General features: G+C 43.8%; 1 protein-coding gene across 4 annotated transcripts in view; it reads right to left on the reverse strand.

Moving 5' to 3' along the window:
• Positions 1–16,196, reverse strand: part of hus1 (HUS1 checkpoint clamp component) — a 47,971-nt gene that overhangs the window by 21,255 nt on the left and 10,520 nt on the right. The window contains exons 1-4 of one of the 4 annotated variants that reach the window (XM_078236790.1): positions 12,221–12,548; positions 9,244–9,371; positions 5,740–5,916; positions 4,007–4,114 (exon numbers count right to left, since the gene is read on the reverse strand). In XM_078236790.1, the coding sequence (XP_078092916.1) occupies positions 4,007–4,114; positions 5,740–5,916; positions 9,244–9,371; positions 12,221–12,272 (465 nt within the window). In that variant the 5' untranslated portion in view covers positions 12,273–12,548. Of the gene's footprint in view, positions 1–4,006; positions 4,115–5,739; positions 5,917–9,243; positions 9,372–12,220; positions 12,879–16,196 lie in introns of those variants that run through there. The other 3 variants (XM_078236816.1, XM_078236799.1, XM_078236808.1) reach the window with 3 other exon arrangements.

The following is a 16,196-nucleotide window of genomic DNA, read 5'->3' on the forward strand; positions in this document are numbered from 1 at the left end:
AGAGGCTTTTTCCCAGGGTGGAAGTGTCAATTACAAAGGGGCACAGGTTCTTAGTAAGGGAAGTTAGCAGGGATGGCAGTGCAGGCAGTGCAATGTTCCTCCTGTGGGATGTTTGAGGTGAGGGACACCATTAGTGTCCCAGCTGAGTACACCTGCAGGAAGTGCATCCAATTCCAGCTCCTTGAAGACCGTGTTAGGGATCTGGAGCTGGGACTGGATGAACTCAGGATCATTCGGGAGGCAGAGACAGCTATAGATAAAAGCTACAGGGAGGTAGTTACTCCTAGAAATGAAGATACTTGGGTGACTGTTAGAGGGGGTAAGAAGCAGTCAGTGCAGTGATCCCCTGTGGCCGTTCCTCTGCATAACAAGTATACCGTTTTGTATACTGTTGGGGGGACGACTTACCAGGGATAAGCCATGGGGTACAGGTCTCTGGCACAGAGTCTGCCCCTGTTGCTCAGAAGAGAAGGAGGGAGAGGAGTAGAGCATTAGTCATTGGGGACTCCATAGTTAGGGGGACAGATAGGAGATTCTGTGTTGTCTCCCAGGTGCCGGGGTCCGTGATGTCTTGGATCGTGTTTTCGAGATCCTTCAGGGGGAGGGGGACCAGCCCCAAGTCGTGGTTCACATAGGCACCAAAGACATAGGTAGGAAAAGGGATGGGGATGCAAGGCAGAAATTCAGAAATTAGGGTGGAAGCTTAGAGCTAGAACAAATAGAGTTGTTATCTCTGGTTTGTTACCCGTGCCACATGCTAGCAAGGAGAGGAATAGGGAGAGAGAGCAGTTGAACACGTGGCGACAGGGATGGTGCAGGAGGGAGGGATTCAGATACCTGGACAATTGGGGCTCATTCTGGGGTAGGTGGGACCTCTACAAACAGGATGGTCTACACCTGAACCAGAGGGCTACCAATATCCTGGGGGGGGAAATTTGCTAATGCTCTTCGGGAGGGTTTAAACTAATTCAGCAGGGGGATGGGAACCTGAATTGTAGCTCCAGTGTACAGGAGGTTAAGAGTAGTGAGGTCATGAATAAGGTTTCAAGGTCGCAGGAGTGTACCGGCAGGCAGGAAGGTGGTTTGAAGTGTGTCTACTTCAACGCCAGGAGCATCCGGAATAAGGTGGGTGAACTTGCAGCATGGGTTGGTACCTGGGACTTCGATGTTGTGGCCATTTCGGAGACATGGATAGAGCAGGGACAGGAATGGTTGTTGCAGGTTGGGGGTTTAGATGTTTCAGTAAGATCAGGGAAGGTGGTAAAAGAGGGGGAGGTGTGGCATTGTTAGTCAAGGACAGTATTACGGTGGCAGAAAGGACTTTTGATGAGGACTCGTCTACTGAGGTAGTATGGGCTGAGGTTAGAAACAGGAGAGATCACCCTGTTGGGAGTTTTCTATAGGCCTCCGAAAAGTTTCAGAGATGTAGAGGAAAGGATTGCAAAGATGATTCTGGAGAGGAGCGAAAGTAACAGGGTAGTTGTTATGGGGGACTTTAATTTTGCAAATATTGACTGGAAAAGCTATAGTTCGAGTACTTTAGGTGGGTCAGTTTTTGTCCAATGTGTGCAGGAGGGTTTTCTGACACAGTATGTAGATTGGCCAACAAGAGGCGAGGCCACATTGGATTTGGTACTGGGTAATGAACCAGGCCAGGTGTTAGATTTGGAGGTAGGTGAACACTTTGGTGATTGTGACCACAATTCGGTTACGTTTACTTTAGCAATGGAAAGGGATAGGTATATACCGCAGGGCAAGAGTTATAGCTGGGGGAAAGGAAATTATGATGCGATTAGGCGTGATTTAGGATGCATAGGATGTGGAAGGAAACTGCAGGGGATGGGCACAATTGAAATGTAGAGCTTTTTCAAGGAACAGCTACTGCATGTCCTTGATAAGTATGTACCTGTCAGGCAGGGAGGAAGTGGTCGAGTGAGGAAACCGTGGTTTACTAAAGAAGTTGAATCTCTTGTGAAGAGGAAGAAGGAGACTTATGTAAAGATGAGACGTGATGGCTCAGTTAGGGTGCTTGAGAGTTATAAGTTAGCGAGGAAGGACCTAAAGAGAGAGTTAAGAAGAGCCAGGAGGGGACATGAGAAGTCTTTGGCAGGTAGGATCAAGGAAAACCCTAAAGCTTTCTATCGGTATGTCAGGAATAAAAGAATGACTAGGGTAAGATTAGGGCCAGTCAAGGACAGTAATGGGAAGTTGTGCGTGGAGTCTGAAGAGATAGGAGAGGCGCTAAATGAATATTTTTTGTCAGTATTCACACAGGAAAAAGACAATGCTGTCCAGGAGAATACTGAGATACAGGCTATTAGATTAGACGGGATTGAGGTTCATAAGGAGGAGGTGTTAGCAATTCTGGAAAGTGTGAAAATAGATAAGTCCCCTGGGCTGGATGGGATTTATCCCAGGATTCTCTGGGAGGCTAGGGAGGAGATTGCAGAGCCTTTGGCTTTGATCTTTATATCGTCATCGTCTACAGGAATAGTGCCTGAAGACTGGGGGATAGCAAATGTTGTCCCCTTGTTCAAGAAGGGGAGTAGAGACAACCCTGGTAATTATAGACCAGTGAGCCTTACTTCTGTTGTGGGCAAAGTTTTGGAAAGGATTATAAGAGATAGGATTTATAATGATCTAGAAAGGAATAATTTGATTAGGGATAGTCAACACGGTTTTGTGAAGGGTAGGTCGTGCCTCACAAACCTTATTGAGTTCTTTGAGAAGGTGACCAAAGAGGTGGATGAGGGTAAAGCAGTTGATGTGGTGTATATGGATTTCAGTAAAGCGTTTGATAAGGTTCCCCATGGTAAGATATTGCAGAAGATACAGAGGCATGGGATTGAGGGTGATTTAGCGGTTTGGATCAGAAATTGGCTAGCTATAAGAAGGCAGAGGGTGGTGGTTGATGGGAAATGTTCATCCTGGAGTTCAGTTACTAGTGGTGTACCGCAAGGATCTGTTTTGGGGCCACTGCTGTTTGTCATTTTTATAAATGACCTGGATGAGGGCGTAGAAGGATGGGTTAGTAAATTTGCGGATGACACTAAAGTCGGTGGAGTTGTGGACAGTGCGGAAGGATGTTGCAGGTTACAGAGGGACATAGATAAGCTGCAGAGTTGGGCTGACAGGTGGCAAATGGAGTTTAATGCGGAAAAGTGTGAGGTGATTCACTTTGGAAGGAGTAACAGGAATAGAGTACTGGGCTAATGGTAAGATACTTGGTAGTGTGGATGAGCAGAGAGATCTCGGTGTCCATGTGCATAGATCCCTGAAAGTTGGCACCCAGGTTGATAGGGTTGTTAAGAAGGCATACGGAGTGTTAGCTTTTATTCGTAGAGGGATTGAGTTTCGGAGCCATGAGGTCATGTTGCAGCTGTACAAAACTCTTGTGCAGCTGCACTTGGAGTATTGCGTACAGTTCTGGTCGCCGCATTATAGGAAGGATGTGGAAGCATTGGAAAGGGTGCAGAGGAGATTTACCAGGATGTTGCCTGGTATGGTGGGAAGGTCTTATGAGGAAAGGCTGAGGGACTTGAGGCTGTTTTCGTTAGAGAGAAGGTTAAGAGGTGACTTAATAGAGGCATATAAGATGATCAGATCGGGTGGACAGTGAGAGCCTTTTTCCTCGGATGGTGATGGTTAGCTCGAGGGGACATAGCTTTAAATTGAGGGGTGATAGATATAGGACAGATGTCAGAGGTAGGTTCTTTACTCAGTAGTAAGGGCGTGGAATGCCCTGCCTGCAACAGTAGCAGACTCGCCAACATTCAGGGCATTTAAATGGTCATTGGATAAACATATGGATGGTATTGGAATAGTGTAGGTTAGATGGGCTTTAGATTGGTTTCACAGGTCGGCGCAACATCGAGGGCCGAAGGGCCTATACTGCGCTGTAATGTTCTATATTTCACCGTCTGCCGTGGTGCGATTTGAACCCAGACCATTACCCTGGGTCTCTAGATTGAGCCCAGTGACAATAACATTATGCTCCGTCACTTACATCAAAATCTGGAACACTGGGTTCTTCAAAGTCATTCCAAAGCTTTCTGGGGATGATGCTGACAGGAATGTCATGTGTAACAATGCGACTGTGGCTGGAGAGGGACGGCTGTAAGAGCAGGAAGTAAAGTTATGTCTAACGTTTAAACACATTGTAGGACATAAACTTCACATTAACTTTAAAATTTAAATTGTAGCAGTTTATTTATTAGTCACAAGTCGGCTTACATTAATACTGCAATGAAGTTACTGTGAAATTCCCCTAGTCGCCACATCCCGGCGCCTGTTCGGGTCAATGCACCTAACCAGCACGTCTTTCAGACTCTGGGAGGAAACGGGAGCACCCGAACGAAATCCACGCAGATACGGGGAGAACGTGCAAGCTCCACACAGATAGCGACCCAAGCTGGGAATTGAACCTGGGTCCCTGGCACTGTGAAGCAGCAGTGCTAGCCACTGTGCTACCGTGCTGCCCGGTTTTATTCCTATTTGCAGATTTAATGGAACAACGCACACTTCAATTGTCGTACTGGAAGTATATTGATAAATCAAATTTCCTTTATTCCTGGATTATAAAGCTGAATCCCACTGTGCTTCTGCCTCCTTGTGGCTATTACTTAGCTTGGATTTCATTCTGCAATCCCAGATTTTACTTTCCAGTTTAATGTGTCTTCCACTGTGACTTCCTTTCAAATAAACCTGTTGGACTTTAACCTGGTGTTGTGAAACTTCTTATTGCGCCCACCCCAGAACAACGCCAGCATCTCCATATCATTCCTTTCTCTTCATATCCAACATACCATTTTTGTTGTTTCTGCACCTCGAGTCTTCTGTGATTGTATTCTCATTCTTCCTACAAACCTCTCACTTTTCTCTTCTAATAGTCATAATATAATTGCGTGAAGATTTTTTCTCTTTGATTATCATCTCATATTTTCAGTCAGTATGTTCCTATCTCTTCATTTGGTCTGCTTTTTCTCTCTCGCCTCCAGCAGAAATATTACATTACATAACCCACTGATTCATCCAGCTCTCTTTCTGCTAAAGTCTGACAGAAACTACATGCTAAGATTTTACTCTGTCCAATAAACTACAAGCATTTTAAATAACAAACACTAAGCTCCTTAATAAGGAAATAAAATAAAATTATGTTGCACAAAGTGATTAAACCTTCAGCGCATTTGTTTTATGTCCATTTACTTGTTTTAGATAGGACTGTTATAGCCAAGGCCTGATGAGCTTGGATGATCAGATATTCGTGATTCCACAACTCTCAGCTGTGAATGTGGTGAATCCAGGAATTCAGTGCTGTCCCAATCCATGAACCCCAGCATTAAGCCATTCACACACAACAACAAGTATCACAAAGAGGAACTTTGCTTAAAATGATGTACAAGGCTGAAATAATCCTCAAATAACTTGAAAAGTATAGATGATTCATTTTGGTAAATCCTCAGGAATGCAGAATAGTATAATGGGCGGGATTCTCTGGCTTTCCTGTGGGGTGCTTTGAACGGTGGGAGGCGGTGCGCTGTTGACCAGCAGCAGGATGCTCTGGTCCCGCCGTTGTCAATTTGATTTCCCACTGACTCCAAACCAGCAGATCCCACCGCATGAACAGCCGTAAAGTTGTGGCCAATGCTTTCACTATGTAACAGACAATATTTAATGAAAAATGACAAAACTGTCACCTGATAAGAACTGCCGGCACAAACAAAACTTTAATGCTCTTACCAGTTCTACAGCAATGGTGATACATGGACAATGTTTCATTGTCAGCTTAATTTTCACAGTTTTGGCATTTTGAGCTGTTTTCAAAGACCTTGAGAGGTTTTCAGGCATTAGTTCCAGATAAATTTCATTATGCTCTGCTGACACTCCTTCAATCTGGAACTCATCAAAAAAATTACCCTGTGGGATTCAACAGATCACATATTAAACCACCTTACATATACACATAAATAATCACAACAAACATTAGACAATTGTGTTTTGCAGGGTGAATTTTGACAGGTTCACTTCTAGCGTGCAAAAACACTCCAGCTATAGTTCTCCAAAGTCCTCTGACCAAACAATAGGCTTCCTCAGTTGTGACCCAGTTGAATTTAGACATTGCAGGATGAGTGTCTGCAATACACTAAATCTACCCATTTGCACCATCACTGAAATGTGCTGAGAGAAAGGAAAAGACTTGGTGGTGTTTATACGCACAAATCTTTGAAGGTGGCAGGACAGGTTAACAAAGCAGTGAGTAAAGCAAATGCAATTCTAAGCTTTATAAATACGGACCCGGATGTGCAGGTTAGGTAGATTGGCCACGCTAAATTGCTCCTTAGTTTCCCAAGATGAGGAGCGGATTAGGGGAATTAGCGGGGTAAATGTGTGGGATTACGGGTGAGACAGAGAGACACCTGGGGGAAAAAGACCAAAAACAATTTCTGCTGTGTCAAGGAGTGGGAATAACTGTTTTGGTGTTAGCCATCAAGTAAGAACACCAATGAGAATTTTGAAGTGATGGGACCTGTAGAGATTTAAAGACCAATGAATCACCAGAAGGTGCACTGTTGCTAGAAGTCAGTTCAATGATACTCAGGAGATTAAATGAAGGGATATTCAAAGGGATACCGAAGATTCACCTTGGTGTGGCAGGAAGTAGGGATCCTGTTGAAAAACCAGGAGGTGTTTAGGACTCAATGTATAAACATGTTATAAAGCATTTTCAGTTGTGTAAATTCATTAATGGAAAGTGCCTTTTTTGTAGTTGGATATATCAGTTGCCTATCCAGTAATATTTAGTCCATGTTGATTTTAGTTTGTTACAGTAAAAATTCTAAAATGTGAATTCTTGTTGTACAATTCTTTTCAATGGTCACTGGGAAATCCATACCTCTTTTTAAAAAAAAATGTAATTGGTCTCTACAGGATTCATAAATTGCCAGATATGAATCCAGAGGCTGCTAAACAGCTACACTGGAATTTGCCAGCATTTAAATAAACAAGATTTCACATTTACTTTTGCTGCACTCAAAATGTGTAGGTTAGGGGGATTAGCAGGATAAATATATTGTGGTAATATAAACAGGACCTAGTTTTAAGGCTGATAAAATTGGATATCCTAAATTAAAGAATTGGACATATTAAAATCAAACACAGTCAAACCTCGGGCAGGCCAATTGTACAAATACACAAACATGTCTGGGCCTGACCCATCAACCACCCATCAAAGGTCGTTGCACTCTACTTGAGACTTAGCAGGAGATCATTGCACCCCATTGAAATGCACCGGCCTATTGTTAGAAGCCCAGATCGGGCCAGGCTTTCTGTCACCGAGAGTTCCTGCAGTTAGCTTATCTGATAACAGGTTACATCTAAGCAACAGCATGGAGATGGACACCTGGGGGCGGACCCTGGTGTCCTGTCAGGCAGACATCAAGAAACCCACTGGGTATTGGAACCCCCTCCTGGGACCTCATTGGCTGGAAGCCAGAGAAGTTTCTGGAAAGGCAAGCAGGCAGGGGGAATAAAGGGACACATTTCAGACACACCAGGAGCGAATACTCGAGGAAGGAGGTGACCTTGACCATCCGGAAGACTGACCAGAGAACGAAGGAAGGAAGAAGCTGCCATCGAGATTCACCTTCGTGATGACGGACCAGAGAGACTCAGAGAATCGAGCCTGCAGTTCAACCAAACCATCTTTACGGGTAGTATACTTGAATCTGGGGTATCCTCTTGTTTTGTGGGTAATTTAAGGGTTAATAGTGTTATTATTAATAAACTTGTTGAACCTTTACTTGTGTTTGTCCTTTGTCCATCTTGCAAATAAGGGCACCGGGGTAAAACCTTGGAGTAAGCAAACTGGTCGAAAGTATCTGAGAATTAACAGGTACAACAATATGGAGTCATGGGGATAGGTCGAGGTAAAATGTTCTGTTGGAGAGTCGGAACAGACTCGATAGGCCTCCTTCTGCACTGCAAGGATTCTATGATTCAGTAGTAGGATCAAGCAAGTGTTAATGTTCTTCCTGAAATCAGTTCCATAAGCATGAGCCAAAACTCCTGTAAAATCAATTCCAATGTACTGGACATAAGTGTCCAAATGACTGAAAAGCATCTCTCCCTCCAGATCCTGATTTCTCAAATCTCAAAAGGCCAACGTACTAGGGAAGGACAAGGACAATGCCATATACTCCAAAACTCTCCTTGAAGCCCAATAGCATTGACATTAATGACTAAAAGGGGCTTATCAATTGTTCAAAATGGTGACCACTTGAGGTTGAGTGGCAGAAAAGAAAGCAAATATGGCATTCTTAATGGCACTATAAGACCATAAGGCATAGGAGCAGAAGTAGGCTATTCTGCCCATCGAGTCTGCTACGGCATTCAATGAGAACATGACCGATCTGATATGATAATCCTCAACTCCACTTCCCCACTGTATTCCCATAATCCTCGATTCCTTACTGATTAAAAATCTATCTCAGCCTTGAACATACTTAATAATCCAGCCTCTACAGTAAATAGTTCCACAGATTCACTACCCTCACAAGAAATTGCTCCTGCTGTCTGTCTAAAATGGGCAATCCCTTACTCTGAGATTATGCCCTCTATAGACTCTCCCATAAGGGGAAACAAACTCTCAGCATTTACCCTGTCAAGCCCCCTGAGAATCCTATATTGTCAATAAGGTTGCCTCTCATTCTTCTAAACTCCAATGAGTGCAGGCCCAACCTACTCAACCTGTTCTTGTAGAAAATGCTTCCATACTAATCAAGCTAGTGAACCTGATCTGGACTGCCTCCAATTTCCTAAAATAAAGGGACCAAAACTGCTGACAGCATTCCAGGTGTGGTCTAACTAGTGCCTTGTGTAGTTTTAACGAGACTTCCCTATTTTTGTACTCCATTCCCTTTGAAATAAAAACCAACATTCCATTTGTCTTCCCCATTTAACTGATGAACTTGCAAGCAAGCTTTTTGTCCTACCTCATGGGACATTCTGCCCATCTGCCCAAAGATCTGTAGGTCAAGAATTGGCCTCTTCAGATACGTAAAGGCTCACTGAGAAATTTACGACCATATATAAGCATCATCCACAGATCGAGGGACAGATGACAACACTAGCTCTTGAACCTCCCACCCAAGATTAATCTAAATTAATAAAATTATGATATCCCACATGACAAAAATAGGGACCATACACTTAAATCATAAGGCAAAATTGTGTTTGTTAATTTACCTGAAATAATTGACACCACATTGCAACACCACCACTGGCCATTTTGTCAGAAAGGATAAAGTACAGTTTGTCGCTGGTAAGCCTTAGAATACATGACTTTGTGAGTTTGGAAATAGTGTTCGCTACACCTGAAAATATAAAACAATCCAATGAATCAAAATACATGTACTTCAGTCTTCTCATAATAACTCAAATTTTCAACTTGAAACATGTTAATTTTCCCAAGAAAGTAGTAATTTGTTGCTCCAAAAATCTGAATCAGATAATTTCAATTATTCAGTTTTGAAATAAGTAGATTACATAGCGCAACCTGATTCTGTTCTCATCTGATATCAATATGTATGTACTTTTCATGACAGATCATTCGATAATGATCAGATAGTCAAGCAGACCGATTTCCCCTCTTTCTTGTCCATGGGCACAGGTGCCAGTTAAGGTTCCCTAATTATGAACCACCTCAGAACAGCCAACTCAAAAGTACTGGGGACAAAATCTGATCAAAACCTTTTTAAGGTCCACAGCTCGCCCAGCAACAGATTTATTCACTGTTCCTCACAAAATGATTTATTGACATAATTGTCAATCATGTCTGGTAAATAGGGAAACAAGGTTTTAACATGGTACTATAAATTTGTAGGAAAATGGCAAAACTTAATTGAGCAGAAAGTTGCAGATTAAAATAGAAAATTTAAACAATATTTAGTCAGAGTCATGAGTTTTACGGCAAGGCCAAGAGGCCCTGCTCTGGCCACCAAGCACTTATCTGTTCTAATCCCATTTTCCAGCACTTGGTCTGTTGCCTTGTATGCTGTGATGTTTCAAGTGCTCATCTAAATGCTTCTTTAAAGTTGAGCCTCTATCACCCATTCAGGCAGTTAGATCCAAATTTCCACCACCCTCTGGGCGAAAAGTACTTTCCTCAAACCCCCTCTAAATCTTCTGCCCCTAAGTTTAAATATGCCCCCTGGTTATTGGCCCCTCTATTAGGACAACATGTTTCTTCCTATCTACCATCTGTGTCTCTCAATTTTATACATCTCAATCAAGTCCCCTCTTTGCCTTCTCTGTTTTAAGGAAAACAATCCCAGCCTAACTAGCCGCTCTTCACAGCTGAATCGCTCCAGCCCAGACAGCATCCTGGTGAATATCCTCTGCATCCTCTCCAGTTCAATCACATGTTGTCTTGATTCCACTTCTTTGGGAAATTTGCAATATAAAAGACAGATTAGAATTTAAAAAGCACCTTTCTGACCTCAACATTTGAAAGCCAGTGAGCACTTTGTCACTGTTCTAATGTAGAAAATGTGGCAGTCAATACTGCATGGCAAAGTCCTACAAACAGCAATGTAATAAATAATCTGCCACTTTTAGTGATAATGGTGAAGGAAAAACACATTGGACAGAGTAATGGGGAGAACATCTCCACTCATTCAAAATAATGCATTATAATTTTTTTACACCCCTGAAAGGGCAGATTGTTCTGTGCAAAAATTCATTGCCTGTGTTGCCCTCTATTATACTATAATATTAGGACTTATCAAAATAGCAGTAGGTCATTCAGCTCCTGAAGCCTGTTCTGGTATTCAACTGGGTCCCAGCTGTTTTGCATCTGAACTTGATCTGCCACCTTCATTTCAAAACTCTAAATACCTGTACCTTACAAAAATTTTCAAAACTCAGTTTGAAATTTTCAATTAACTGAGCCTCAAAAATGATATTGAAAGTGTTCCAGATTTCTGATGACCCCTATGCAATGAAGAACTTTCAATCATATCCCCTTGATTCAGGCTCTCCTACCAAAGAAAAGTTTCTCTACTGAATTGAATTGTTTAATGGGCTTCAATTAGCCCATAATCTCCTATAATCAAGGGAATACAACCCTGATCTTTACAACCTGTCCTCACAATTTAACCCTACGTCATTTTGGAAATTCAGCAAATTGTTCAGGGTGAGATTTATCTCTCAATGGTCACATGAAGTATACTTCCATAACACTAAAACTTGTAGATGTATTATACCTTAATAGACAACTATCACAAGTTGCTGCATAAAGGAGAATGGAATAAGTGGCAAATTATACTGTTAATAAAAGAGATACTGCAAGTCAGGTGGACTGTGAAGACTTTACATTGTTGGGTAGAACACCAGCAGGAGGGGTTTCAGAAATGGATCAAGATGCTTAAAAGGCATCAATAAAGACAAAATCAATGGGTTATACAACAAGGCAGGAAAGTACAAGATGGAAAGTTTGAAGTGTTGAACAGACAATATTGAAGGATTTAACGACAGAAGCAAAAGTTTTTAAACCAGATTAATTAGTGAATAGGAAGTCATAGCTATGGAAAAGTTGTGGGTGATCAGGGCTTAGCAAAGGAAGAATGTAGCAGATGGATTTGCAATGATTGAGAGATCATGAAGGCCTCAAATATAGAACCACAGAAAAGTCACAACACAGGAGGCCATTCAGCCCATCTTGTCTATGCCAACCCATGGACACCCAGGTGCCTTTTCTAATCCCACCTTCCTACACCCAGTCCCTGTGGTTTACAGCACTTCAGGTGCATATCCAGGTACTTTTTAAAAGAGTCTCTGCCTCCACCACCAATCCAGGCAGTGAATTCCAGACACCCACCACTCTGCATAAAAAAAGTTCTTTATCATATCCCCTTAACATGTTCTGCCATTTGACTTGAATCCATGCCCCCTGGATGGGTTGGAAGAACAGAGCAGACATGAAAAAGTATGAATGGGAATTTCAGCAGTGACAATATTGGTCAGATAGAGGTCACCAATGGTGATGGAAATTGTCCAGATGGTGAACAAGGTTTAAAACTGCAACTCTGCTGGGGAGAGACTGGGCGCAAAGTGACTGCGCCAGAGAGTTAACAGGCATGAGACTGAGAACGATAACACGGGTCACGCTAACATTGGGTAAAAGGTAATTGGAGCTCAGACCTGCCTCCCACGGTTAACTTACGGGTGAAATGATTTAAACATCCTACATCCACAATCTTCCCGCGGAACTTCATGACCAGAATAGAGAATCTCCACAGCAACCAACATCCGGGACAGCGCGGGTGCGTCACTTCCGCTCCGGCTGGCCGCCGTTTGGTTACCGTGACAACAGCTGCAGCAGCGCCCGAGGGGCAGAAGGACCGGGGTAAGGGAGGGGGTATAGTCACTTAGACAGCACAGGGAGGGGGAGGATGGTCACCTTAGCACCACGTGCAGGGAGTGCCCACCTGAGCACCAGAGAGGGTGGCCATTTCCAAAAAGGAGGACAAAGATGGCAGCCGCGTGTGCGCACTGACAACATCCGCTCAGCCAGCCTCCCCGCGTCGCGTCATCATCGGAAACCGTCCGGAAACAGCCGAGCGCACCATTGCGTCATCCTCGGCAGCCTCTCCCCCCCCCCCTCCTGAGTCAGCTTCAGCCACCTGCCGGAAATAGCCGAAGATCTCCGGGAGAGTCACTCCGACCGATTCCACCCACCCCCGACACGTCATCTTCGGCAGTCTCCCCCTCCCCGAGTCAGCTTTGGCCAGCCGCCGGAAATAGCCAAAGATCTTCGGGAGAGCCGCTCCGACCGATTCCATCCACGCCCCGCCCCCCCACTGCGTCATCTTCGGCAACGTGCCGGCTCAGACCAGAACGTCATCGCGTCACCATCCGAGCTCCCCCTGACTCATCTTCGGATCCCTCCGGAAACAACCAAGCGCTTGGACACTCGCCCATTGCGTCAGCTTCGGCAAGCGCCTCCACACAGCCGAAAACGTCACCACCCACCCGAGCACTCCTGACTCATCCTCGGCCACCGATCGGAATGAGCCGAGGGTGCTGCGTTCCGACCGAGCATTGCGTCATCTTCGGAGGCGCGGAGGTTGCGTCACCGGCCTTCGGGCACTCCATGGAACGAAGCTAACTTTGGAAATCCTCCGGAAAGAGCCGAGCGCCTACCCTTTTTTAGTCAGACCCAAAAAGGGAGGACAAATTAACGTCCGGCTCGAGGTGGCGCTGGACGGAGGACAGAGTGCTCAAAAGCCGGACTGTCCGGCCTAAAGCCGGACGTCTGGATGACTACCTGGGTATCAGAGAGTCAGCGCTGTAGTCACCTGGACACCACGGGGAGGGGGTGGTGGTCACCTTAGCATCAAGGGCAGAGGGTGAGGAGGATGGTCACCTTGATACCAGGCTTGTGAGGTGATCACCCAGGCACCAAGGATGGAAGTGCTCACCTGAGCACCAGAGCTGGTTGGGATGATCACCTGAGCACAAGGAGCAGAGGGTTAAGGTGGGTAGTAGGGGTTGTTCACCTGGGGATTGTGAGAGCAGAGAGAAGAGTCAGCTGGGCACAAGGAAGTGTGGATGGTTTGGTCACCTGGGCATCATGAACAGGAGCCATTCAGTACTATCATGGCTGATCTGGTGCTTCAACTGCATATTCTCACCTACTCCCATCTTCCAAATCATAAGAATTAAGAAAAAGAACACAAGAAATGGCAAAGGCAAACATTAAGTGAATGACATGGATGAAGTCAACAATCAAAGAATAGAAAGAAACATGAATCTGCAATAGAACATGGATCAAGAACAATTTTGGGAGAAATTAAGGAATAAGGAGCAATTTTGCATAAATGGAATTTACAGCAATCATGATCTTCTTGAATTACAGTACTGTTGAATCTTCCTTTCCATGATGAGCATGGAGCTAACGGCTTCGGGAGCAAAGCCAAGCATCAACATCAAATCAATAGAAATGACAGCGGAGTACCAGTAGTTAAGATTTAGATAGCTGTTTACCATGAAGCAATATCATCAGAGAATTAAAATATATACATGGAAGCTGGTGCTGTACATATGAATGATTTCACACAGTTCATTGTGGAAGACACGTGACACTGGGCTGAATTTCTGGAAAACGTACAAGATGAAAATAAAGTAGCAGAAAGAAAAGAATTTCTGTAAAGGACATTGTTTTGCTTTGACAAACAGGCTTGAAACTAGCCAATACTGTTTGTGGGTCTGCAGCAGCGAGGAGAAAGGCACAGTCACCTCTGTTGAATGCTAGAGTGAAATCCATGAGGATTAGACCGGGTAACAGAGTACCCAGTGTTACTTTGATCAACATCAGCTTGCATTTATATTGTTCTTTTAATGTTGTAAAAAGCTCAAAGGTGTGTTGCAGCAGTATAAACAGATTAATATTAAAACCAACCCAAGCATGGACATGTTAGGATGGGTGACTAAAAGCTTGGGCAAAAAGAGACATTTTCAGGGCTGTCTTAAAGGAGGATGGGGAGAGAGGTAAGAGGTTAAAAGAAGGAATTTCAGTCATGAGCAATTGACAATAAATGGCTGCCAATGACGAGTTAAAGGGAGTGGGCAATACACAAGAGACCAGAATTGTATGTGGAAATCTCCAGTAAATTTGGGATTACAAAGTGACATTCAGTGATTGAGAAAGTTGGCTACACATGGAATATTCATGTGAAGGAAGTATGAGCACCTCGGGGCTACATTAAATAGCAGAACCACAAAGTTAATCTCTGGATTACTATCTGAGCCATGAGCAAATATACAGAAGGTAAATAATATCGGATAGTTGAATGTGTGCTCAAAGATTGGTCTGACGGAAATGAATTTTATTGCCTGGTGAAAGGCCTGGAGCTGTACCATTAGGATGGGCTCCACTTGAACAGTGACCTGAAAATTGAATAACTAAGGCTGCAGAGCAGCCATTAAACTAATCATGATGAGAGGGCTTAGGTGAGCAGAAATTAGAAAGTTAAAGAGAAAGGACATGGTCACAGTACAGCACAGTGATATGGGTGTGACAGGAAGGGATGCACATACCAACATCGGAGTGCATTAGCAAATACAGTCAGAGTAGGCAAAAGTGGAAAAGAGCTGAATTAAAAGTTCATTATCTGAATGCATGCAGAGTTGTAACAAGATAGGTGAATTGATGGCTTGGCTCTGACTAGTGTCTTAAGTTAAGGGCGGCACGGTAGCACAGTGGTGAGCACTGCTGCTTCACAGCTCCAGGGTCCCGGGTTCGATTCCCGGCTCGGGTCACTGTCTGTGTGGAGTTTGCACATTCTCCTCGTGTCTGCGTGGGTTTCCTCCGGGTGCTCCGGTTTCCTCCCACAGTCCAAAGATGTGCGGGTTAGGTTGATTGGCCAGGTTAAAAATTGCCCCTTAGAGTCCTGGGATGTGTAGGTTAGAGGGATTAGCGGGTAAATATGTGGGGGTAGGGCCTGGGTGGGATTGTGGTCAGTGCAGACTCGATGGGCCGAATGGCCTCCTTCTGCACTGTAGGGTTTCTATGATTTCTATGATTAAGGTCATTACAAAGGTAAGAGGTCAAAGTTGATTCAAGTAGACTGGGAAAATGGATGAAAAGTTAAGATGGTAGATAAGCAATGGTAGACATTTCAGGAGACATTTCTAACTCTCAGGAAAGATATATTCTACTCAGAAAGAAAGAATCTCCAAGAAGGATGAAGCTTTCATTGCTAATCTAAGGAAGGTAAGTGTGCTACCAAGTTGAAATGCAAAGACATATAATGCCACAAAGATTTGTGATAGGGAAGAAGTTTGTGAAGTTTTAGTAATCAGCAAACAATGACTAAAAATTAGTAAAGAAGGATAAATTAGAATACAGCTGTAGCAATTCTATGATTCCATAAATTGCAAGTGGAAGAAAGTTATGTTTGCTTTGTAGGGCATTGTGAGGTTCAGGGTGAAAGTTGAGTGTCAGAAAATATCTTGAGGAATCATAGAATGGTTACAACACAGACAACAGCCATTTTGCCCAATGTGACTGCTGGCACTCTGAAGCAGCAATTCACTGTGTGCTGATTCCCTGTTTTCTCCCCCAAAGAACTCCACATTCTTCTTTTTCAGGTAATCCAATTTCTTCTTGAATGCTTCAATTGCATTCCAGATCCTAA

This window comes from Mustelus asterias, chromosome 2 (assembly GCF_964213995.1).
Source record: "Mustelus asterias chromosome 2, sMusAst1.hap1.1, whole genome shotgun sequence".
Lineage (NCBI taxonomy): Eukaryota > Metazoa > Chordata > Chondrichthyes > Carcharhiniformes > Triakidae > Mustelus > Mustelus asterias.